This window comes from Pelophylax lessonae, assembly GCF_965119305.1.
Source record: "Pelophylax lessonae genome assembly, chromosome: 1".
Lineage (NCBI taxonomy): Eukaryota > Metazoa > Chordata > Amphibia > Anura > Ranidae > Pelophylax > Pelophylax lessonae.
In genome coordinates, this window is record NC_138768.1 from 125,676,288 (window position 1) to 125,700,337 (window position 24,050).

A 24,050-nucleotide genomic window follows, 5' to 3' on the forward strand; every position below is an offset into this window, starting at 1 on the left:
GGGACAGATTTCGGGGGTTCTATTCCAATCTGTTCACCGTGCCCAGAAAGGAGGGCAAAGTTCGTCCAATTCTGGACTTGAAAGCTCTGAACCGCTTTGTGCGGGTTCGCAAGTTCCACATGGAATCCCTGCGGTCGGTGGTGGCTGCCCTGGTTCCGGGGGAATTCATGGCTTCCATCGACTTGAAGGATGCGTACCTTCACATCCCGATTTTCGGGGGTCACCAGAGGTACCTCCGATTCGCCATTGCGGAGGATCACTACCAATTCGTGGCGTTACCTTTTGGTCTCGCTTCGGCTCCACGGGTTTTCACCAAGGTGCTTGCACCGGTTTTGGCCTTGTTGAGAGCCCAGGGCGTCTCTGTCCTGGGGTATCTGGACGATATTCTGGTTCGGTCTGCGACCAGCCAGGGTCTGGAGAAGGACCTGTCCATCACGATGCAAACTCTACAGGAGTTTGGTTGGACGGTAAATTTTCCAAAGTCGACGTTGTGCCCGTTGGTTCGTCTTCCCTACCTGGGAATGATCCTGGACTCGGTCCAGGCGAAGGTCTTCCTACCGGACGACAAACTCAGGACTCTTCAGGAAGAAGTCAGGTCCCTCAGGGACGTTCCGTGCTCGTCACTCCGGACGTGCATGAGATGTCTGGGATTGATAGTCTCGGCTTTCGAGGCGATTCCCTTCGCCCAGTTTCACACGCGGGGTCTCCAGGCGGAGATCCTGTCCAGGTGGGACGGGCGACCGCAGTCTCTGGATCTCCAGATTTCGTTGAGCCATCGCACCAGAAGGGATCTTCTGTGGTGGCTCCAGTCCCCGACGGTGTCAGGTGGCAAGTCTTTTCGTCCTCTTTCGTGGACGGTGATCACCACGGATGCCAGCCTGTCGGGCTGGGGTGGGGTTCTGGGCGTTCTGTCCGCCCAGGGAACTTGGTCGGAGGAGGAATCCTCCCTTCCGATCAACATTCTGGAATTGCGTGCGATAAATCTCTGCCTCCGATGTTGGACGGACAGGCTGCAGGGCTGTCCGGTTCGGGTGCAGACGGACAATGCCACGGCGGTGGCCTACATCAACCACCAAGGGGTCACCAGGAGTGCCCGAGCGGCTCGGGAAGTGGCCGACATTCTGTCTTGGGCAGAGACACACGTCCCGGCGATATCGGCGGTTCACATTCCGGGGGTGGAGAACTGGCAGGTGGATTATCTGAACCGCCAGACCCGGGACCAGGGGGAATGGTCCCTCCACCGGGATGTCTTTCAGATGTTGTGCGCGAAGTGGGGTCTTCCGGAGGTAGACCTGTTCGCGTCTCGTCTGAACAACAAGGTGGAAAGGTTCGTGGCAAGGACGCGCGATCTTCGGGCGGACGCGTCGGACGCGTTGGTAGCTCCGTGGCATCAGTACCGACTGATGTATGCGTTTCCACCGATTCAATTGCTGTCCAGGTTCCTTCGCAGGTTACACTTGGAACAAAACACAGTGATTCTTGTGGCACCGGACTGGCCTCGCCGGTCCTGGTACGCAGACCTCGTGAATCTGGCGGTCGACGCCCCGTGGCGTCTGCCTCTTCGAGAAGATCTCCTGTCTCAAGGGCTGATATTCCATCCTGCTTTACAGTCGCTGGCTTTGACGGCCTGGCTGTTGAGACCGAGGTCCTGAAGGATAGGGGTCTCTCTCCTGAGGTCATTCACACTTTGATCAACGCGAGGAAATCTTCCTCGGGGAAGGTCTATTACCGTACTTGGAGGGCCTATTTTGCCTGGTGTGAATCCAGGGGGTTTTCACCTCGCACGTACTCGGTATCTAGAGTATTGTCCTTCCTACAAACGGGTGTCGACCAGCGTTTGGCACTGGCTACGGTCAAGGGTCAGGTGTCTGCGCTGGCCGTTCTTTTTCAACGTCCTGTGGCTTCTAACTCCTTGGTTAGCACCTTTGTTCAAGGGGTGCGACATCTGGTCCCTCCTAGGAGGGAACCTCTGCCTCCTTGGGACTTGAATCTCGTTCTGTCCGTGTTACAACATGCTCCTTTTGAACAGATCAGGGAGATCTCGTTGCCTATGTTGTCCAAGAAGGTCGCCTTTTTGGTGGCGATCACTTCGGCTCGCAGAGTGTCGGAACTGGCGGCTTTGTCCTGCAAGTCTCCGTATCTGGTCCTTCACTTGGATAAGGTGGTCTTGCGACCTAACCCTTCTTTTCTTCCGAAGAGGGTTTCGGAATTTCACCTAAATGAGGACATTGTCTTGCCTTCGCTTTGCGCAAAGCCAAAACATCCGGCGGAGGTGAGGTTGCACTCTTTGGATGTTTTTCGGGCGATTAGGGTTTACCTTAAGTCGACTGAGGCTTTTCGCAAGACGGATTCTTTGTTTGTCCTCCCGGAAGGTCCTCGGAAGGGCATGGCGGCGTCGGCTTCTACCATCGCCAAATGGATCAGACAGACCTTTGAGCAGGCATATGCTTTGAAGGGAAAAGTTCCTCCTATGCCTGTAAAGGCGCACTCTACCAGATCTCTGAGTACGTCTTGGGCCTGTCGTCATGGGGCTTCTGTGGCCCAGGTGTGTAAGGCGGCGACTTGGTCGACCGTGCACACTTTCACAAAATTCTACAGAGTGGATGTTCAGGCATCGGCAGATGCTTCCTTTGGCCGCAAGGTTCTTAGTGCGGCAGTTCCTTAGGGTCCCTTGTTTTGGGCCCTTGGCTGTTTTGGGATATGTTTTGTATCCCTAGGTTATTTGTTTTTCCTGGGTTGTTGCTCCTGTTGAGCAAACTTTTTTTCATGTTGCCCAGCTGGTTTCCTTCCTTTGGTAAGGTTCCTTTCTCTGATGTGGAGACTGCGTTGCCTTTAGGCGCAGCTGCGTTTCCCACCCCTCATGTTTGCACTGCTTTGGGACGTCCCCATTGTGACGAATATGAAGATGGCGGCGACTGTCGGAGGACGTAAGAGAAAACTGAATTTTTGTAAAATCTTACCTGTAAAATTCCTTTCTCTGTGTACTCCGACAGTCGCCGCCCCCGCCCCTCTTTTGGGGTTTGGTTGTATACTCTACTGCTATTCCACTGAAACTGAGGTATGGATACAGGAAGTAGGAGGTTATTGACTGAGGGGACCACCCCCTGGGGGTGGGATATGTTAAAAGCTTTAATATTAACATATTCTGTTGCCTAGCTACTCCTACGGAGCAAAGGTCATTAACCCCCATTGTGACGAATATGAAGATGGCGGCGACTGACGGAGGACTCAGAGAAAGGAATTTTACAGGTAAGATTTTACAAAAATTCAGTTTTTTTCTCTTTAATGGGTCAAACTTTGTTCGTGGGTAAGCTCCTGTTACTGGTTGAGCTTTTTTCTTAACCAGTTGGCTACATTTTAGCCTTGGAAATATGTTAACGTTTTTTTGGCTGCGTTCTTCCCACCCCTCATACCTATACTGCTTTGGGACGTCCCAAGGGTAAAGAAGCATTGCTGCTGCGTCTGTCAATGGACAATAGCAAAAACTGGATTTTATTAAGACTTACCGTAAAGTCCTTTTCTCTAAAGTTCATTGAGAGACTCTGCACCCGCCCCTCTATTATGGGGATGGTTTGTGTCTTCTTTTCACAGGGGACAGGTACTCTTTTTGGAGGCATTAGGGCCCCAATGTCTCCCCTGCCCTTCACACCATCTAACCAAGCACAAATCGGCTTGGTTAGATGTGTCCCCTGGCTGTGCTGGCCAGGAAAGGGTGCATATGAAACCGAAAAGTGACATCACTTGAATTCTGTGCCTCTCCACTCTTCCTTCAGACTCTGGGACCTTGATTTCCAATAAAATGCAAACTTTTCCAAAGTCCCTGATAAATTATGGAGCCATGTCATCTGCCGGCGTTGGTCCACTGTGTTTTATCAAGTTCAAAGTCAGCGCAGCCCTCTACCAGGAAATTCTAGAGCACTTCATACTTCCCTTTGCTAAACCAGCTTTATGGAGATGCTAATTTCATTTTCCAGCAGGATTTGGGACCTGCCCACACTGCCAAAAGTACCAGTACATGGTTTAATGATCATGGTATCATTGTGCTTGATTGGCCAGCAAACTTGCCTGGCCTAAACCCCATAGAGAATTTGTGGGGTATTGTCAAGAGGAAGATGAGACACTAGACCCAATAATGCAGATGAATTGGAAGCCGCTATTAAAGCAACCTTGGCTTACATAACAGCAGTGCCACAGGCTGATCGCCTCCATGCCACGCCGCATTGATGCAGTAATTTGTGCAAAAGAAGCCCCGACCAAGTATTGAGTGCGTACTATACTGTACATGGACATTTTTTTTCAGTAAACCAACATTTCTGTATTAAAAATCTAAGGTTTTTCTTTTCTTTTGGGGAGGAGGGGGGGGGGGCATGGTTATGTAATCACATTTTCTGAGATACTGGATTTTGAATTTTCGCTAGCTGTAAGCCATAACCAAAAAAGAAAAGAAAGGAATTGAATTACTGAAATAAACTTTTTTGATGATAATCTAATTTTATGAGATACACCTGTATATTAACAGGATTATGGCTTCAGCCGTCAGCCTTAACCCCAGTTTTAAAATTTTTAGCAGGCAATTCTGTTTTCATTAAAAGCAATCCGAGCAGCTGATTGGCTACTGGATTGAGTATAGAAACAGCAGGAGGGGTCATCATGATGATATTTCTGGTTCAGGGCAGATGTAAACACTGCTTTTTTTTTTTTTTGGTTTGATTGTTTTTTATTGCATTAAAATTAATTGTTTTTTTTTTTCTCAAAAAAAAATTGCGTTTGAAAAACCGCTGTGCAAATACCAAGTGACATAAAAAATTGGAACAATCGCCATTTTATTCTCTAGGGGCCTCTACCAAAATATATGTAATGTAAAATGTAAGATACTGTGTGTGTGTGCGTGCGTGTGTGTGTGTATGTATATATGTGTGTGCGTGTGTATATATATATATATATATATATATATATATATATATATATATATATATATACACACCGTATCTTACTTGAGTACACCGCTCACACATTTTTTGTAAACATTTTATTATATCTTTTCATGTGACAATACTGAAGATATGGTACTTTGCTACAATGTAAAGTAGTAAGTGTACAGCTTGTATAACAGTGTAAATGTGCTGCCCCCTCAAAATAACCCAACACACAGCCATTAATGTCTAAACCGCTGGCAACAAAAGTTAGTACACCCCTAAGTGTCAATATTTTGTGTGGCCACCATTATTTTCCAGCACTGCCTTAACCCTATTGGGCATGGAGTTAACCACAGCTTCACAGGCTTCCACTGGAGTCGTCCTCCACTCCTGCATGATGTCATCAAGGAGCTGGTGGATGTTGGAGACCTTGCGCTCCTCCACCTTCCGTTTGAGGATGCCCCACAGATGCTCAATAGGGCTTGGGTCTGAAGAAATGCTTGGCCAGTCCATCACCTTTACCCTCAGCTTCTTTAGCAAGGCAGTGGCCTTCTTGGAGGTGTGTTTGGGTCGTTATGTTGGAAAACTGCTACGAAGGAAGGGAATTATGCTCTGCTTCAGTATGTCACAGTACATGTTGGCATTCATGGTTCCCTTAATGAATTGTAGCTTCCCAGTGCCGGCAGCACTCATGCAGCCCCAGACTATGACACTCCCCCCACCATGCTTGACTGTAGGCAAGACACACTTGTCTTTGTACTTCTCACCTGGTTGCTGCCACCCACACTTGACAGTTGACACCATCTGAACCAAATAAGTTCATCTTGGTCTCATCAGACCACAGGACATGGTTGCAGTAATCCATGTTCTTAGTCTGTTTGTCTTCAGCAAACTGTTTGCGGGCTTTCTTGTGCATCATCTTTAGAAGAGGCTTCCTTCTGGGACAACAGCCATGCAGACCAGTTTGATGCAGTGTGTGGCTTATGGTCTGAGTACTGACAGACTGACCCCCCCGATCCCTTCAACCTCTGCAGCAATGCTGGCAGCATTCAATTTTCCAAAAGGCAACCTCTGAATATGACGCTGAGCACCTGCACTCAACTTTTTTTGGTTGACCATGGTGAGGCCTGTCCTGTTAAACCGCTGTATGGTCTTGGCCACCGTGCTGCAGCTCAGTTTCAGGGCAATCTTCTTATAGCCTAGGTCATCTGTATGTAGAGCAACAATTCTTTTTTTCAGATCTTCAGAAAGTTCTCTGCCATGAGGTGCCATGTTGAACTTCCAGTGAGCAGTATGAGAGAGTGAGAGCGATAACACCAAATTTAACACCGCTGCTCCCCATTCACACTTTAGACCTTGTAACACTAACGAGTCACATGACACTGGGGAGAAAAAATGGCTAATTGGGCCTAATATGGATATTGGTTAAGGCACTGCTGGAAAATAATGGTGGCCACACAAAATATTGACACTTAGGGGTGTACTCACTTTTGTTGCCAGTGGTTTAGACACTGATGGCAGTGTGTTGAGTTATTTTAGGGGACAGCAAATTTACACTGTTATACAAGCTGTACACTTACTACTTTACATTGTAGCAAAGTGTTGTCTCATGAAAAGATTTAATGAAATACTTACAAAAATGTGAGGGGTGTACTCACTTTTGTGAGATACTGTGTGTATGTGTGTATGTATATATATATATATATATATATATATATATATATATATATATATATGTGTGATGTTTGGGGGTTCGAAGTGATTTTATAGCAAAAATACAGATTTATTATTTTTTTTTACTTGTAAACAAAAATTGCAGAAAAGTTATGCTCTTAACGTGATTAAAGCATAGTCTAACTACTTTAAAATGTTCCCTCCCCCTTCCTCCTGCGTAAACAGTATAAAACAATCTGTGTACGTACCTATGTTTAATTAACTCCAGCCCGGTTACGTGATCCTGCAGCTCCGGCTCAGGGAGTGCCCATTAGCTAGGATTTTCAGGAGTTGTAACATCACCTATAGGCGCTACCTCTGTCTTGCTTTTTTTGTAGGGCCTTATCGCAACACGACAATAGTTCAGAGGCAACAAAATGTCTTTGTAGGAGGAGAATGGCTGAAGCTGTTATTCATAATCAGTTTTAAAGCAGGGTTTCTCAACCTCTTTACATAGGATGCACCCTTGGCAAGAAGTTTGATATCTTGTGGAACCCCTAAAAGAATGTTCAGATCTACAGCTCATGGAACACTAGTGTGATAAGTGAGCAGTTGTAAAATAATTTTTTTTTTTTTTGGAAATAGCATTAAAAAAATAGAAGAAATATTAAAATCTAACTCCTTAATATGAAACTTGTATTGATTTTTTCTGCACAGATTCAGTGTACAGAGACGCAGCAGTGTGAGGTAGTTGGGATTAGCAAGGCAGAGCACGGGTAGATTGCAACAGAGTCCCAGTAGAGAAACGCAGCTTTAAAGTAACATTTCAAATATTTTAACTCTGCATACTGAATGTTTACAGTATCAGTTTCAAGTAGTTGCTGTTTAACTATCCATAAAAAATTTTAATGGCGGAATATTAAATGATTTTTTGCACTGGTTATAAGTTTTCAGTCATTCATTAGATTTTAGCAGCTGCTTGGTGCGTTTAGTTGGCGTGGCATTGATTTGCATTGCAGCCTTGGAGACTTTTAATTTGCCTCTGTATTTTTGTTTGTTCAAAGGTACATAAGAATTACCACACAACTGGGAGGGCAGATTTATTTCTATATTTAAACCTAGTACACTACACAGAAATACAAGCTCTAAGGGCTCTTTCACACAGAGCGGACCGCATTGCGATCCGCTCCGGCACTTTTTTTTTTTTTTTTTTTTCACGGAGCGGTTGACACTTGTGTCATCCGCTCCGTATGTCCGCATATCATCCCATCTGTTTGAGGATGATAGACAGACATAATGTATGTCTATGGGCATTGCGGATGTCAGCGGATGACACCGCTGACATCCAATTTTGCACCCGTTCCGTTTTTTAAACGGAACAAAAATAGGGTTCTGTTTCGTTCCAAAAAACGGAACAGAACTGAAAGGACAAAAATCAGATGTCAGCGGATGGTCATACGCTGACATCTGCAATGCCATTGACATACATTATGTCCGTATATCATCCGCAAGTGTCATCCGCTCCGTGAAAAAAAAAAAAGTGCTGGAGCGGATCGCATTGCGTTCCGCTCCGTGTGAAAGAGCCCTTAGGCATTTTGCAACAAATCCAGAGCTTTTTTTTTTTTTTTTTTTTTTCCTTTATAAGAGAAGCGCCTAAAAATCAGAAGTGCGTGTATCCCTATTTACTTTAAAAAAAAAAAATAATTTCTGTCATTCCAGTCATGCAGCAATTCTTTTATAACTTTGAACCAGAGGGAAACGGGATATAATGGGGAGCTGACAACTCAGACTATCCTGGTGGTGTTTCTGCAGATTTTAATTTTTTTTTTTTTTGGATCTATCTTTTCTTCCTTTGTAGAAATTGATTTGGTCAATTTCCCATTTTTTCCCGTAAACAATTAGTGCACTGATTGACTGCTAAACACAATTCATTCTCTGTAATGCCCTTCGTAGTTAACATATGCTATTCTATGTAAAGTCATTTTTTTTAGGATTAAGGATGAATTATACAGTTGTGGTTTGGTTGTTTTGCAGACCATGTCACTGCTTAAGAAAAATGCATGTTTTTATGTGCTTAGTGCTTTGCTGGCTTTAGGAGGCAGTTGGCTATTAAAATGAATAATAAGTGGAGAGAACTCCATAGGGGACTGCAGACTCCTTAAAGGAAGCCTGCATTTTTTGAATGGGCTACAAAATGCAGGCTGCGGTATGGAGGTACTCTACGGAGGTTAGGCTTAATCTTATTAGATTGGGAATCTGCAGTGTATATAATCTGATTTCTCTACTCTTCAGATGTAATTGTAGCTTTTGAATAAGCCTTCCGTTTTAAGAAAACCTTGCTCATTTGGACATAAGGGTAAATCTGTAATATACATATGTATTTTTTCATATTTCCCTGATGAAACAAAAATATAAATAAATCCCCAAAAAAACTATATAGCAAATAAGTCTGGCAAAAAAAGAGGACCTATCTGTGCTAAATTGATTTTTTAGACTTGTCATTTACACTGAATTTCTTTTTTACCCTCCTCTTCTAGTTAACGATGTTTCGTCTCCTGTTGCTGTTCCCAAGCCTGCCGTGCTTTCTCCTAGTTTAATAGCCGATCTTCAAGGTTTATCCCTTTCTTCCTCATCGCCAGTACTTAGTGTAAGTTATCTTTGGCTGTTTTTCTCATTTGGTCTTTCTTGCGATTTACTAGATATACTGTAAATTTTTTTAGTTCATTACTTTGCTTTTACAACACATTGGACTTTGTATTCAACCCCATTTGAAGTTGATTAAACCTAGAACTAAACAATTATGTCAATTTAACAAACACATACTGATGCTGCCGGTAGAGTAGGGACTGGCCAGAGAGGGATCACTTGACGTAGTTGGTCAGCTTGAACATGCATTGTCATAAATACAAATTATGGATCACTGTTTATTAAGCACTTCTGGACTGGATGGATTTGCCCCTTTAATGACCAGGCCATTTTTTGCGATTCGGGACTGCGTTACTTTAACTGACAATTGCATGGTCATGCGAAGCTGTTCCCAAATAAACTTGACGTTTTTTTTTTTTATTTTTCCCCCACAAACAGGTCTTTCTTTTTGGTGTATTTGATCACCTCTGCGGTTTTTTGATAATGCGCTATAAACAAAAAAAGAGCGACAATTTTGAATAAAAAAGTATTTGTCACTTTCTGCTATATAACATTTCCAATAAAAAAAATCTAAAAATCAAATTTTTTCATTATTTTTTGCCAGTTTTTATTTTGCCACATATTTTTGGCAAAAAAAATCCCAATAAGTGTATTTTGATTGGTTTGCGCAAAAGTTATCATGTCTACAAACTAGGAGAAAGATTTGTCATTTTACTTTATTTTTTTTTTACTGGTAATGGTGGCGATCTGCGATTATTAGCGGGACTGCGACATTGCGGCGGACAGATTGGACCCCTAACTGACATTTTTGACACTTTTGGGGGGAACGGTGACATTACTACAGTAATCGGTGGTAAAAATATGCATGGTTACTGTAATAATGACACTGGCAGGGAAGGGGTTAACACCAGGGGCGATCAAAGGGTTAAATGTGTACCCTGGGGGGTGATTCTAACTGTGTGGGGGCCAGATTTGGTGGATGGAAACAGGGCTCCTGTGATCCAAAATAAAAGGAACACAGGAGCTCTGTTTCAATCAGTGTCAGTCCCTGCAGCAATCGCCTGGTTCCCAGCGGCCATCGCAGCCGCCGGACCCGTTGCTAAGCTGCAGAGCTAGAGAGCAGGCGGGTGCGTGATCGCGCACCAGAGACTCGCTCCCACGAGCCGAGTTACCCTTGCCGTAGTTTATCTGCGGTGGCTGGTCTTTAAGTGGTTATACAACAGTTTACTATGAATATGTAAGGTAACACACAAAACTTGTCACAAGAACCTTGAGAGTATATATGGTGTCCTAAAAAACAACCCAGATGATGGTGCTGATGTCTTTTATAAATGACTTGGCTGTAAGTGCCAATTATGGACTGATTCCAATGCAACACATAATGCTCATCTACATGTCCAAGCAATAAACACTCTTATGGTGATGCTGAATTAATGTGGCCAGGTTGGTTGTTAGGACACCATATATACTCTCAAGGTCCTTGTGCTGTGTTTTATGTGTTTCCCTTTGACTTCTTCTACCCTCAAGTGGATTTCTGCAGCAGCATGTCTATTGGGACTACTTCAGCTACTACCAGCCAGTAAGGTTTAGCGCCTTGGTATATTGTTTGTGGTGTTTTATGAATATGCAAGGGTTAAAGGCTATGTTCACCTTTTGAACATGTTAAATGTATTTATCCGGAAATTTTCTTTACATTTTTTCCTTTAGATTTACCAAAACCATATAATATGAGGTCAAATCTAAACACTTTCAATTTGTATGCAATCAGGCAGGCCCTTGCATTACATAGTTGAAGGTAAATCTAAAATAAATCTAACAACAAAAGTTGTATAGTGTGTATCCAGCCTTATTCCAAAATGGATTAAATTCATTATTTTCCTTAAAATTTGGGCAAACTCCAGGCGGGCTGTCATGTGCCTTTTACTGAGGAGTGGCTTTCCTCTGGATACTCTACCATACAGGCCTGATTGGTGGAGTGCTGCAGAGATGTTTGTTCTTCTGGAAGGTTCTCCTCTCTCCACAGAGAAATATTGGGTTCTTGGTCACCTCCCTGACTATGGCCTTTCTCCCCCGATCGCTAAGTTTGGCGGCCTGCTCTAGGAAGAGTCCTTGTGGTTCTAAACTACTTCCATTTATGTATAATGGAAGCCACTGTGCTCATTGGGACCTTCAATGCTGCAGAAACTTTTCAATACCCTTCCCCAGTTCTGTGCCTCAATACAGTCTTGTCTCCAAGGTCTACAGACAATTCCTTGGAGTTTATGGCTTGGTTTGTGCTTTGACATGAACTGTTAACTGTGTGACATTATATAGAGAGGTGTGTGCCTTTCCAAATCGTGTCCAACTGAATTTACCACAGGTGGACTCCAATCAAGTTGTAGAAACATCTGAAGGATGATCAGTGGAAACAGGATGCACGTGAGCTCAGTTTTGAGTGTCATGGCAAAGGTTGTGAATACTTATGTACAAGTGTTTTTTTTTTTTTTTTTCATTTTTTATTTGCAAAAATTTCAAACACGTTCTCATTATGAGGTATTGTTTTTAGAATTTTGAGAAAAATAAAAAATTAAACCATTTTGGAATAAGGCTGTAACATAAAATGTGGAAAAAGTGAAGCGCTGTGAATACTTTCCGGATGCACTGTACAGTTGTGCTCATAAGTTTACATAACCTGGCAGAATTTATGATTTCTTGGCAATTTTTCTGAGAATATGAATGATAACACACAAACTTTTCTTTCACTCATGGTTAATGTTTGGCTGAAGCCATTTATTATTAATCAACTGTGTTTACTCTTTTTAAATCATAATGGCTACAGAAACTAACCAAATGACCCTCATCAAAAGTTTACATACCCTGCTGATTTTGGCCTGATGACATGCACACAAGTTGACACAAAGGGGTTTGAATTGCTATTAAAGGTAATCATCCTCCCCTGTGATCTGTTTGCTTGTAATTAGTGTGTGTGTATAGAAGGTCAATGAGTTTCTGGACTCCTGACAGACCCTTACATCTTTCATCCAGTGCTGCACTGACGTTTCTGGATTCTGAGTCATGGGGAAAGCAAAAGAATTGTCAAAGGATCTTCGGGAAAAGGTAGTTTAACTGTATAAAACAGGAAAGGGATACAAAAAGATATCCAAGGAATTGAGAATGCCAATCAGCAGTGTTCAAACTCTAATCAAGAAGTGGAAAATGAGGGGTTCTGTTGAAAACAAACCATGGTCAGGTAAACCAACTAAAATTTCAGCCACAACTGCCAGGAAAATTGTTTGGAATGCAAATAAAACCCCCATATATAACTTCAGGTCAAATACAGGACTCTCTGAAAACATGTGGTGTAGCTGTTTCAAGATGCACAATAAGGGGGCACTTGAAGAAAGATGGGCTGCATGGTGAACTCGCCAGAAGAAAGCCAGTACTACGCAAATGTCACAAAGTATCCCGCTTACAATACGCCAATCAGCACAGAGACAAGTCTCAAACCTTCTGGCACAAAGTCATTTGAATTGATGAGACCAAAATTGAGCTTTTTGGCCACCACCATAAACACTACATTTGGAGAGGAGTCAACAAGTCCTATGATGAAAAGTACACCATTCCTACTGTGAAACACAGAGGTGGATCGCTGATGCTTTGGGGATGTGTGAGCTACAAAAGCACAGGAAATTTGGCCAGAATTGATTGTAAGATGAATGCAGTATGTTATCAAAAAATACTGGAGGGAAATTTGCATTCATCAGCCCGGAAGCTGCGCATGGGACGTACTTGGACATTCCAACATGACAATGATTCTAAAAACAAGGCCAAGTCGACCTGTCATTGGCAACAGCAGAATAAAGTGAAGGTTCTGGAGTGGACATCTAAGTCTCCTGACCTCAATATCATTGAGTCACTCTGGGGAGATCTCAAACGTGCAGTTCATGCAAGACAGCCCAAGAATTTACAGGAACTGGAGGCTTTTTGCCAGGAAGAATGGGCAACTTTACCATCTGAGAAGATAAAGAGCCCCATCCACAAATGCCACAAAAGACTTCAAGCTGTCATTGATGTTAAAGGGGGCAATACACGGTATTATGAACTGGGGTATGTAAACTTTTGATCAGGGTCATTTGGGTAGCTTCTGTTGTCATTATGATTTAAAAAGAGTAAACACAGTTGATTGATAATGCATGGCTTCAGCCAAACACTAACCATGAATGAATGAAAGAAAAGTTTGTGTTTGTGTATGTATGTATATATATATATACAGTGGGTACGGAAAGTATTCAGACCCCCTTAAATTTTTCACTCTTTGTTATATTGCAGCCATTTGCTAAAATCATTTAAGTTCATTCTTCTTCCTCATGAATGTACACATAGCACCCCATACTGACAGAAAAACACAGAATTGTTGACATTGTTGCAGATTTATTAAAAAAGAAAAACTGAAATATCACATGGTCCTAAGTATTCAGACCCTTTGCTCAGTATTTAGTAGAAGCCCCCTTTTGATCTAATACAGCCAGGAGTCTTTTTGGGAAAGATGCAACAAGTCTTTCACACCTGGATTTGGGGATCCTCTGCCATTCCTCCTTGCAGATCCTCTCCAGTTCTGTCAGGTTGGATGGTAAACGTTGGTGGACAGCCATTTTTAGGTCTCTCCAGAGATGCTCAATTGGGTTTAAGTCAGGGCTCTGGCTGGGCCATTCAAGAACAGTCACGGAGTTGTTGTGAAGCCACTCCTTCGTTATTTTAGCTGTGTGCTTAGGGTCATTGTCTTGTTGGAAGGTAAACCTTCGGCCCAGTCTGAGGTCCAGAGCACTCTGGAGAAGGTTTTTGTCCAGGATATCCCTGTACTTGGCCGCAATCATCTTTCCCTCGATTGCAACCAGTCGTCCTGCCCCTGCAGCTGAAAAACACAGCTGCCACCACCATGCTTCACTGTTGTGACTGTATTGGACAGGTGATGAGCAGTGCCTGGTTTTCTCCACACATACCGCTTAGAATTAAGGCCAAAAAGTTCTATTTTGGTCTCATCAGACCAGAGAATCTTATTTCTCACCATCTTGGAGTCCTTCAGGTGTTTTTTAGCAAACTCCATGCGGGCTTTCATGTGTCTTACACCGAGGAGAGGCTTCCGTCGGGCCACTCTGCCATAAGGCCCCGACTGTTGGAGGGCTGCAGTGATGGTTGACTTTCTACAACTTTCTCCCATCTCCTGACTGCATCTCTGGAGCTCAGCCACAGTGATCTTTGGGTTCTTCTTTACCTCTCTTACCAAGGCTCTTCTCCCCCGATAGCTCAGTTTGGCCGGACGGCCAGCTCTAGGAAGGGTTCTGGTCGTCCCAAACGTCTTCCATTTGAGGATTATGGAGGCCACTGTGCTCTTAGTAACCTTAAGTGCAGCAGAAATCTTTTTGTAACCTTGGCCAGATCTGTGCCTTGCCACAATTCTGTCTCTGAGCTCTTCAGGCAGTTCCTTTGACCTCATGATTCTCATTTGCTCTGACATGCATTGTGATCTGGAAGGTCTTATATAGACAGGTGTGTGGCTTTCCTAATCAAGTCCAATCAGTATAATCAAACACAGCTGGACTCAAATGAAGGTGTAGAACCATCTCAAGGATGATCAGAAGAAATGGAAAGCACCTGAGTTAAATATATGAGTGTCACAGCAAAGGGTCTGAATACTTAGGACCATGTGATATTTCAGTTTTTCTTTTTTAATAAATCTGCAACAATGTCAACAATTCTGTGTTTTTCTGTCAGTATGGGGTGCTATGTGTACATTCATGAGGAAGAAGAATGAACTTAAATGATTTTAGCAAATGGCTGCAATATAACAAAGAGTGAAAAATTTAAGGGGGTCTGAATACTTTCCGTACCCACTGTATATATATATATATATATATATATATATATATATATATATATAGATATATATAGTATCTCAAATTTTTGTAAATATTATATCTTTTCCTGTGACAACACATGAAACAGTGTAAATTTGCTGTCCCTGCAAAATAACTCAACACACAGCCATTAATGTCTAAACTGCTGGCAACAAAGGCGAGTACACCCCTAAGTGATAATGTCCACATTAGGCCCAATTAGCCATTTTCCGTCCCCAGTGTCGTGTTACAAGGTCTCAGGTGTGAATGGGGAGCAGATGTGGTAAATTTGGTGTTATCACTCTCACTCTCATACTGGTCACTGGAAGTTCAACATGGCACCTCATGGCAAAGAACTCTGAGGATCTGAAAAAAAGAAATCTACATAAAGATGGCCTATGCTTTAAGAAGACTGCAGCACTGTGGCCAACACCATACAGTTGTTTAACAGGACAGGTTCCACTCAGAAAAGGCTTTGTCATGGTCGACCAAAGAGTTGAGTGCTCATGCTCAGTGTAATATCCAGAGGTTGTTTTTGGGAAATAGACATATGAGTGCTGCCAGTATTGCTGCAGAGGTTGAAGGGGTGGGGGTCAGCCTGTCAGTGCTCAAATTTGTCTGCATGGCTGTCGTCCCAGAAGGAAGCCTCTTCTAAAGATGATGCACAAGTAAGCCAGCAAACTGTTTGCTGAAGACAAGCAGACTAAGTACATGGATTACTGGAGCCATGTCCTGTGGTATGATGAGACCAAGATAAAATAATTTGGTTCAGATGGTGTCAAGCGTGTGTGGTGGCAACCAGGTAAGGAGTAGAAAGACAAGTGATGTCTTGCCTACAGTCAAGCATGGTGTTGAAAGTGTCATAGTCTGGGGCTACATGAGTACTGCCTGCACTGGGGAGCTACAGTGCATTGAGGGAACCATTTATGCCAACATGTACTGTGACATTCTGAAGCAGAGTATGATCCCCTACCTTCAGAGACTGGGCCACAGGACAGTATTCCGACATAACAACCCAAAACACACCTCCAAGATGACCGCTGCCTTGCTAAAGAAGCTGAGGGTAAAGGTAATGGACTAGCCAAGCATGTCTCCAGACCTAAACCCTATTGAGCATCTGTGGGACATCCTCAAATGAAAGGTGGAGAAGCGCAAGGTCTCTAACATCCACCAGCTCCATGATGTCGTCATGGAAGAGTGGAAGAGGACTCCAGTGACAACCTGTGAAGCTCTGGTAAACTCCATGCCCAAGAGGGTTAAGGCAATGCTGTAAAATAATGGTGGCCACACAAAATATTGACACTTTGGGCCCAATTTTTGCATTTTCGCTTAGGGCTGTACTCACTTTAGTTGCCAGCGGTTTAGACAATAATGGCTCTGTGTTGGGTTATTTTGATGGGACAACAAATGTACCCTGTTATACAAGCTTTTCAGTGTTGTCACATGAAAAGATATAATATATTTACAAAAATGTGAAGAGTTTACTCACTTTTGTGAGATTCTGTATATACACACAGTGCTCAACATAAATGAGTACACCCCTTTTGAAAATTAACATTTTAATCAATATCTTAATGAACAATTTTAAAAATGTTGACAAAACTGAGATAAAGAACATTTGTTTAGCTCCGTTACATGAAAGTAAGGGTAATAATATAACTTAAATTACAAAATCTTTAGTTTTACTCAAATCAGTTGATGCAAAAATGAATACACCCCACAATAAAAACTACTACATCTAGTATTTTGTATAACCTCCATGATTTGTAAGGACGGCACCAAGCCTTCTAGGCATGGAATGAAACAAGTTGGCAACATATTGCAACATATATCTCTTCCCGTTCTTCAAGAACTACCTCTTTTAGAGTCTGAATGCTGGATGGAGAGTGATGCTCAACTTGTCTGTGTGTTTGTGTTTTGGATCATTGTCTTGTTGGAAAAGTGCGCAACTACGAAGGGCACAGAGTGATGGTAACATCTTCTCTTTCAATAAAGAGCCGTGCATCTGTGAATTCATGATACCATCAATGAAATGCAGCTCCCCAACACCAAAAGCACTCATGCAGCCCCACAAAAGGACACTGCCACCACCATGTTTAACTGTATGCACTATACATTTTTCTTTGTACTCCTTACCTTTGTGACACCATACAGTTTTGAAGCTGTGTGATGAGTTTTGGTCTCATCACTCCGGAGTTGAGCGTCCCATTAGTCTTTTTATTTTTCAGCATGTGCCCTGGTAAATTCTAGGTGGGCTTTTTTGTGCATGGGCTTTAGTTGAGGACGACATTCCTCTGCAGTGTACACTCTATTGTGTCACAGGAAACCATCACTCCAGTTTGGCTTTCTACTTCTTTAGTAACTGCAGTGAACTTGCCTGGCGATTTTCTTCAACCCTTCTTATCAGAAGATGCTCCTGTCGAGGTGTTAACGTCCGTGGACAGCCTGGACGTCTTTGAGATCATTGATGTTGCATCTTTGTTTACTTTATGTATCACTTTTGCTACAGTATTCTGATACTGATAAGTAAGGCTTTGTTGATCATCTTCTTGTAGCCTTCACTTTTCTTGTGTAAAGAAATTCTTTTCTTTCTCAGGCCTTGTGACATTTCTCTTCCATGTGGTGCCATTGCTGACAGCATGAAATGGAAAGGGGTTTGCTTTAAGTGGCACCCTTTTTAATCAACTGTCTGCTGGACACCTGTTTAATGAATAATTAGACTCACCTGTAGTTGAGTTCTTGTTAATTAGGATTTTGTTATCTAACATTTAGCTTTGCTCCTATGACTTTCATTAGGGTGTATTCACATTTGCAACATGGTCTTGAATTCATTTGTTAGGAAAAATACTTTTTTGTGTGTGCAAATTAACAAACTTGGTTACAATCAGTGGCCCGCATTTGTGAGAGTATTTTGTAGTATAGTGTCCCATTGAAAATGTTGATTCTGAAAGGAAAGTAAAGGTTTTCTGAAAAATCGGTTGGGTTCTACTAATTTATGCTGAGCTGTGTGTGTGTGTGTGTGTGTGTGTGTGTGTGTGTGTGTGTGTGTATATATATATATATATATATATATATATATATATATACACAGTACAGACCAAAAGTTTGGACACACCTTCTCATTAAAAGAGTTTTCTTTATTTTCATGACAATGAAAATTGTAGAGTCACACTTCAAGAGGTAGTCACCTGAAATGGTTTTCACTTCACAGGTGTGCCCTGTCAGGTTTAATAAGTGTGATTTCATGCCTTATAAATGGGGTTGGGACCATCAGTTGTGTTGTGCAGAAGTCTTGTGGATACACAGCTGATAGTCCTACTGAATAGACTGTTAGAATTTGTATTATGGCAAGAAAAAAGCAGCTAAGTACAGGAAAACGAGTGGCCACCATTACTTTAAGAAATGGTCAGTCAGTCTGAAAAATTGGGAAAACTTTGAAAGTGTCCCCAAGTGCAGTCACAAAAACCATCAAACGCTACAAAGAAACTGGCTCACATGCGGACCGCCCCTTTAAAGGAAGACCAAGAGTCACCTCTGCTGCGGAGGATAAGTTCATCCGAGTCACCAGCCTCAGAAATCACAGGTTAACAGCAGCTCAGATTAGAGACCAGGTCAATGGCACACGGAGTTCTAGCAGCAGACACATCTCTAGAACAACTGTTAAGAAGAGACAGTGTGAATCAGACCTTCATGGTAGAATATCTGCTAGGAAACCACTGCTAACGAAAGGCAACAAGAAGAAGAGACTTGTTTGGGCTAAAGAACACAAGGAATGGACATTAGACCAGTGGAAATCTGTGCTTTGGTCTGATGAGTCCAAATTTGAGATCTTTGGTTCCAACCACGTGTCTTTGTGCGACACAGAAAAGGTGAATGGATGGACTCTACATGCCTGGTTTCCACCGTGAAGCATGGAGGTGTGATGGTGTGGGGGTGCTTTGCTGGTGACACTGTTGGGGATTTATTCAAAATTGAAGGCATACTGAACCAGCATGGCTACCACAGCATCTTGCAGCAGCATGCTATTCCATCCAGTTTGCGTTTAGTAGGACCATCATTTATTTTTCAACAGACAATGACCCCAAACACACCTCCAGGCTGTGTAAGGGCTATTTGACCAAGAAGGAGAGTGATGGGGTGCTGCGCCAGATGACCTGGCCTCCACAGTCACCGGACCTGAACCCATTCGAGATGGTTTGGGGTAAGCTGAACCGCAGAGTGAAGGCAAAAGGGCCAACAAGTGCTAAGCATCTCTGGGAACTCCTTCAAGACTGTTGGAAGACCATTTCAGGTGACTACCTCTTGAAGTGTGACTCTTTGAATGAGAAGGTGTGTCCAAACTTTTGGTCTGTACTGTATGTGTGCGTGTGTGTGTGTGTGTGTGTATATATATATATATATATATATATATATATATATATATATACACACATACTAATCTGGTTAATATGGTTTGGAGGTGTGTAGGCTTTATTAATGAGAGAATAGATTTTGTACCTATTGATAGTGAATAGGAATATTTACTTTGCAATTGTTAGTTTTTTGTTTTTTTTTGTTTTGTTTTTTCTCTTGGCAGATCCACATCTAGTAAGTAGGGTTGAGTGGACACCTAGATGTCCGTGTTCGACGGGTTCGGCCGAACTTTAAAAAAAAGTCCGGGTCCGTGTCCCGGACTTTTACCGAACTTTTCCCGGACACCGAACCCCATTGAAGTCAATGGGGACCCGAACTTTAAGGCACTAAAATGGCTCTAAAACACCAAAGGAAAGGGCTAGAGTGCTGCAAATGGCAGCAAAACGTAATTAAGAGCATGGCAAGTGCTCTGCAAACAAATGTGGATAGGGAAATAACTTAAAACAACAAAAAAAAACAGAAAAATAAAACAATGTTCTTCTTCATCTCTGAAGGACGAGGCCCATATGGAGTAGGAGGGAGGTTGAGGTGGTGGTGGATGTGGCGGTGACATAGGCGTGCGCACAGGGTGTGCTGGGTGTGCCTGGGCACACCCTAATCACCTAGGGCACATAGCATTGCCAGTGAGGAGATGGGAAAGATCTCCCTGGGACCTGCTCTGCTCTATTTCTCCTTGCCTACAGGTACATGGCCCCGATACATTACTCTCCCTGCTGGCAAACACATGCATGTGTATTTCAACTTTGGGGTGCACACCTTAATGCAATAGGCTGCGCACACCTATGGGCGGTGTAGGTGGAAGCGGCGGTGGAGGAGGACCAGGGCCGGATTAACAGCATCATGGGCTTGGTGCTGAGGATTTTGAAGGGCCTTAAGGGCCGTGCCTTGCCATGCACCCAGAGGAGGAAGGGTGCAGCCATGCATGCCTAATTCAACATGGGATGCTGTCTCTGAAGCCCATAAACACATCCATGCATCGCCAACTGTCCCTCCTTGTCCGGCCTTCACGCTGTGTGGGGAGGTTCTGAGGGTGCTGCCTGGGGAAGCGAGCATAGAAGCCAGACTTCTGTGTTTACAAGTGACAGAAGAGCGGTAACAGTGAATATGGCCAACCCGGGGCCTATATAAAAGGTAGGGGCCTGGAGCTGCAGCTCCAATAGCCCCTACATTAATCTGGCCCTGAGGAGGAGGACGAGGTAGCCAACACTGCTTCTTTTCAAAAATTTTAAATGAGGGTACACCCCAAAAGAGTGAGAAAGAGCAAAAATGGAACAATGGGTGGGTAAGGTCGGTATCCATTGCTATTCTGCATAAGGTACGGAAAAGTCCCGTGGGATCCATGCCTGGTTCATTTTAATGAACGTGAGCTTGTCCACATTGTCTCTGGACAGGCGGCTGCGCTTGTCTGTTATAACGCCCCCAGCCGTGCTAAATACCCGTTCAGATAATACACTGGCTGCAGGGCACGCCAGCACCTCCAAGGCGTAAAGGGCAAGCTCAGGCCATGTGCCCAATTTGGAGACCCAGAAGTTGAAGGGGGCAGACCCGTCATTCACTACATGTAGGCGTGTGCACACATACTGCTCCACCATGTTGGTAAAATGCTGCCTCCTGCTAAGACGTTCCATCTGAGCTGCTGGTGCTGCTGTTTGTTGTGGCGTGCTGACAAAGCTTTTCCACATTTCGGCCATGCTAACCCTGCCTTCTGAGGTGCTGGCGGTGCCCTGGTTGCGTTGGCGACCTCCTCCTCCTCCTCCTCTGCCTTGTGCTTCCACTGTGGCCCCGCTGTCAGATGGGAATGCCAGCAGCATGGCGTCTACCAGCGTGCGCTTGTACTCGCGCATCTTGCGATCGCGCTCCAGTGAGTGAATTAAGGACGGTACGTTGTCCTTGTAACGGGGATCCAGCAGCGTGGCCACCCAGTAATCAGCACAAGTTAGAATGTGGGCAACTCGGCGGTCGTTGTGGAGACACTGCAGCATGTAATCGCTCATGTGTGCCAGGCTGCCCAGAGGCAACGAAAGGCTGTCCTCTGTGGGAGGTGTATCGTCCGTGTCCTCTGTATCCCCCCAGCCACGCACCAGTGATGGCCATGAGCTGGCCTGGGTGCCACCCTGCTGTGAACATGGTTCCATCTCCTCCTCCAGCTCCTCCTCCTCCTCATCCTCCTCATCCTCCAGAACTGTGCCCCTGCTGGACAATTGCGTCCCTGGCGTTTGCGTGTGCAGGAACCCACCCTCGGAGCCCCTTGCGAATGACTGCCCTGAAAGCCTTGGAAATGTTACCTCTTCATCCTCCTCCTCCTCCTCATCCTGTGCCACATCCTCTTCCATCATCGCCCGAATTGTTTTTTCAAGGAGGCATAGAAGTGGGATAGTTAAGCTGAGAACGGCGTCATTGCCACTGGCCATGTTGGTGGAGTACTCAAAACAGCGCAACAAGGCACACAGGTCTCGCATGGAGGCCCAGTTAAATTAAATAGCGGAATAGAAAATATGATCCAAAAAAAGTGTATGTATATCACACGTACACAACCACACTGGGCCCCAATTACTATTGTTTGTACCCCTAAAAGGCTAGATGAGGAGTAGGGGGAGTATGGAACAGGCAGCACCCTCAAACCTTCAGAAGTATGAGATGAACCCCAACAACTTGGAAAGGTGGATCTCTCTCACACGTACCAACACAGACTATCCCCCAATTTAACTGATCCCCAAAGGTTTTCGATTAAATAGCGGAATAGAAAATATGATCCAAAAAAAGTGTATGTATATCACACGTACACAACCACACTAGGCCCCAATTACTATTGTTTGTACCCCTAAAAGGCTAGATGAGGAGTAGGGGGGGTATGGAACAGGCAGCACCCTCAAACCTTCAGAAGTATGAGATGAACCCCAACAACTTGGAAAGGTGGATCTCTCTCACACGTACCAACACAGACTATCCCCCAATTTAACTGATCCCCAAAGGTTTTTGATTAAATAGCGGAATAGAAAATATGATCCAAAAAAAGTGTATGTATATCACACGTACACAACCACACTAGGCCCCAATTACTATTGTTTGTACCCCTAAAAGGCTAGATGAGGAGTAGGGGGGGTATGGAACAGGCAGCACCCTCAAACCTTCAGAAGTATGAGATGAACCCCAACAACTTGGAAAGGTGGATCTCTCTCACACGTACCAACACAGACTATCCCCCAATTTAACTGATCCCCAAAGGTTTTTGATTAAATAGCGGAATAGAAAATATGATCCAAAAAAAGTGTATGTATATCACACGTACACAACCACACTAGGCCCCAATTACTATTGTTTGTACCCCTAAAAGGCTAGATGAGGAGTAGGGGGGGTATGGAACAGGCAGCACCCTCAAACCTTCAGAAGTATGAGATGAACCCCAACAACTTGGAAAGGTGGATCTCTCTCACACGTACCAACACAGACTATCCCCCAATTTAACTGATCCCCAAAGGTTTTTGATTAAATAGCGGAATAGAAAATATGATCCAAAAAAAGTGTATGTATATCACACGTACACAACCACACTAGGCCCCAATTACTATTGTTTGTACCCCTAAAAGGCTAGATGAGGAGTAGGGGGAGTATGGAACAGGCAGCACCCTCAAACCTTCAGAAGTATGAGATGAACCCCAACAACTTGGAAAGGTGGATCTCTCTCACACGTACCAACACAGACTATCCCCCAATTTAACTGATCCCCAAAGGTTTTTGATTAAATAGCGGAATAGAAAATATGATCCAAAAAAAGTGTATGTATATCACACGTACACAACCACACTAGGCCCCAATTACTATTGTTTGTACCCCTAAAAGGCTAGGAGTAGGGGGAGTATGGAACAGGCAGCACCCTCAAACCTTCAGAAGTATGAGATGAACCCCAACAACTTGGAAAGGTGGATCTCTCTCACACGTACCAACACAGACTATCCCCCAATTTAACTGATCCCCAAAGGTTTTTGATTAAATAGCGGAATAGAAAATATGATCCAAAAAAAGTGTATGTATATCACACGTACACAACCACACTAGGCCCCAATTACTATTGTTTGTACCCCTAAAAGGCTAGATGAGGAGTAGGGGGGGTATGGAACAGGCAGCACCCTCAAACCTTCAGAAGTATGAGATGAACCCCAACAACTTGGAAAGGTGGATCTCTCTCACACGTACCAACACAGACTATCCCCCAATTTAACTGATCCCCAAAGGTTTTTGATTAAATAGCGGAATAGAAAATATGATCCAAAAAAAGTGTATGTATATCACACGTACACAACCACACTAGGCCCCAATTACTATTGTTTGTACCCCTAAAAGGCTAGGAGTAGGGGGAGTATGGAACAGGCAGCACCCTCAAACCTTCAGAAGTATGAGATGAACCCCAACAACTTGGAAAGGTGGATCTCTCTCACACGTACCAACACAGACTATCCCCCAATTTAACTGATCCCCAAAGGTTTTTGATTAAATAGCGGAATAGAAAATATGATCCAAAAAAAGTGTATGTATATCACACGTACACAAC

The 24,050-nt window shown here is 43.7% G+C and overlaps 1 protein-coding gene across 1 annotated transcript in view; it reads left to right on the forward strand.

Annotated features, from left to right (window-relative positions):
- The window catches only part of AP3B1 (adaptor related protein complex 3 subunit beta 1), a 553,719-nt gene that overhangs the window by 373,326 nt on the left and 156,343 nt on the right, over positions 1 to 24,050 (forward strand). Inside the window, exon 22 of the mRNA XM_082265474.1 lies at positions 9,107 to 9,216. Coding sequence (XP_082121600.1) covers positions 9,107 to 9,216 — 110 coding nt within the window. The remainder of the gene's footprint in view (positions 1 to 9,106; positions 9,217 to 24,050) is intronic.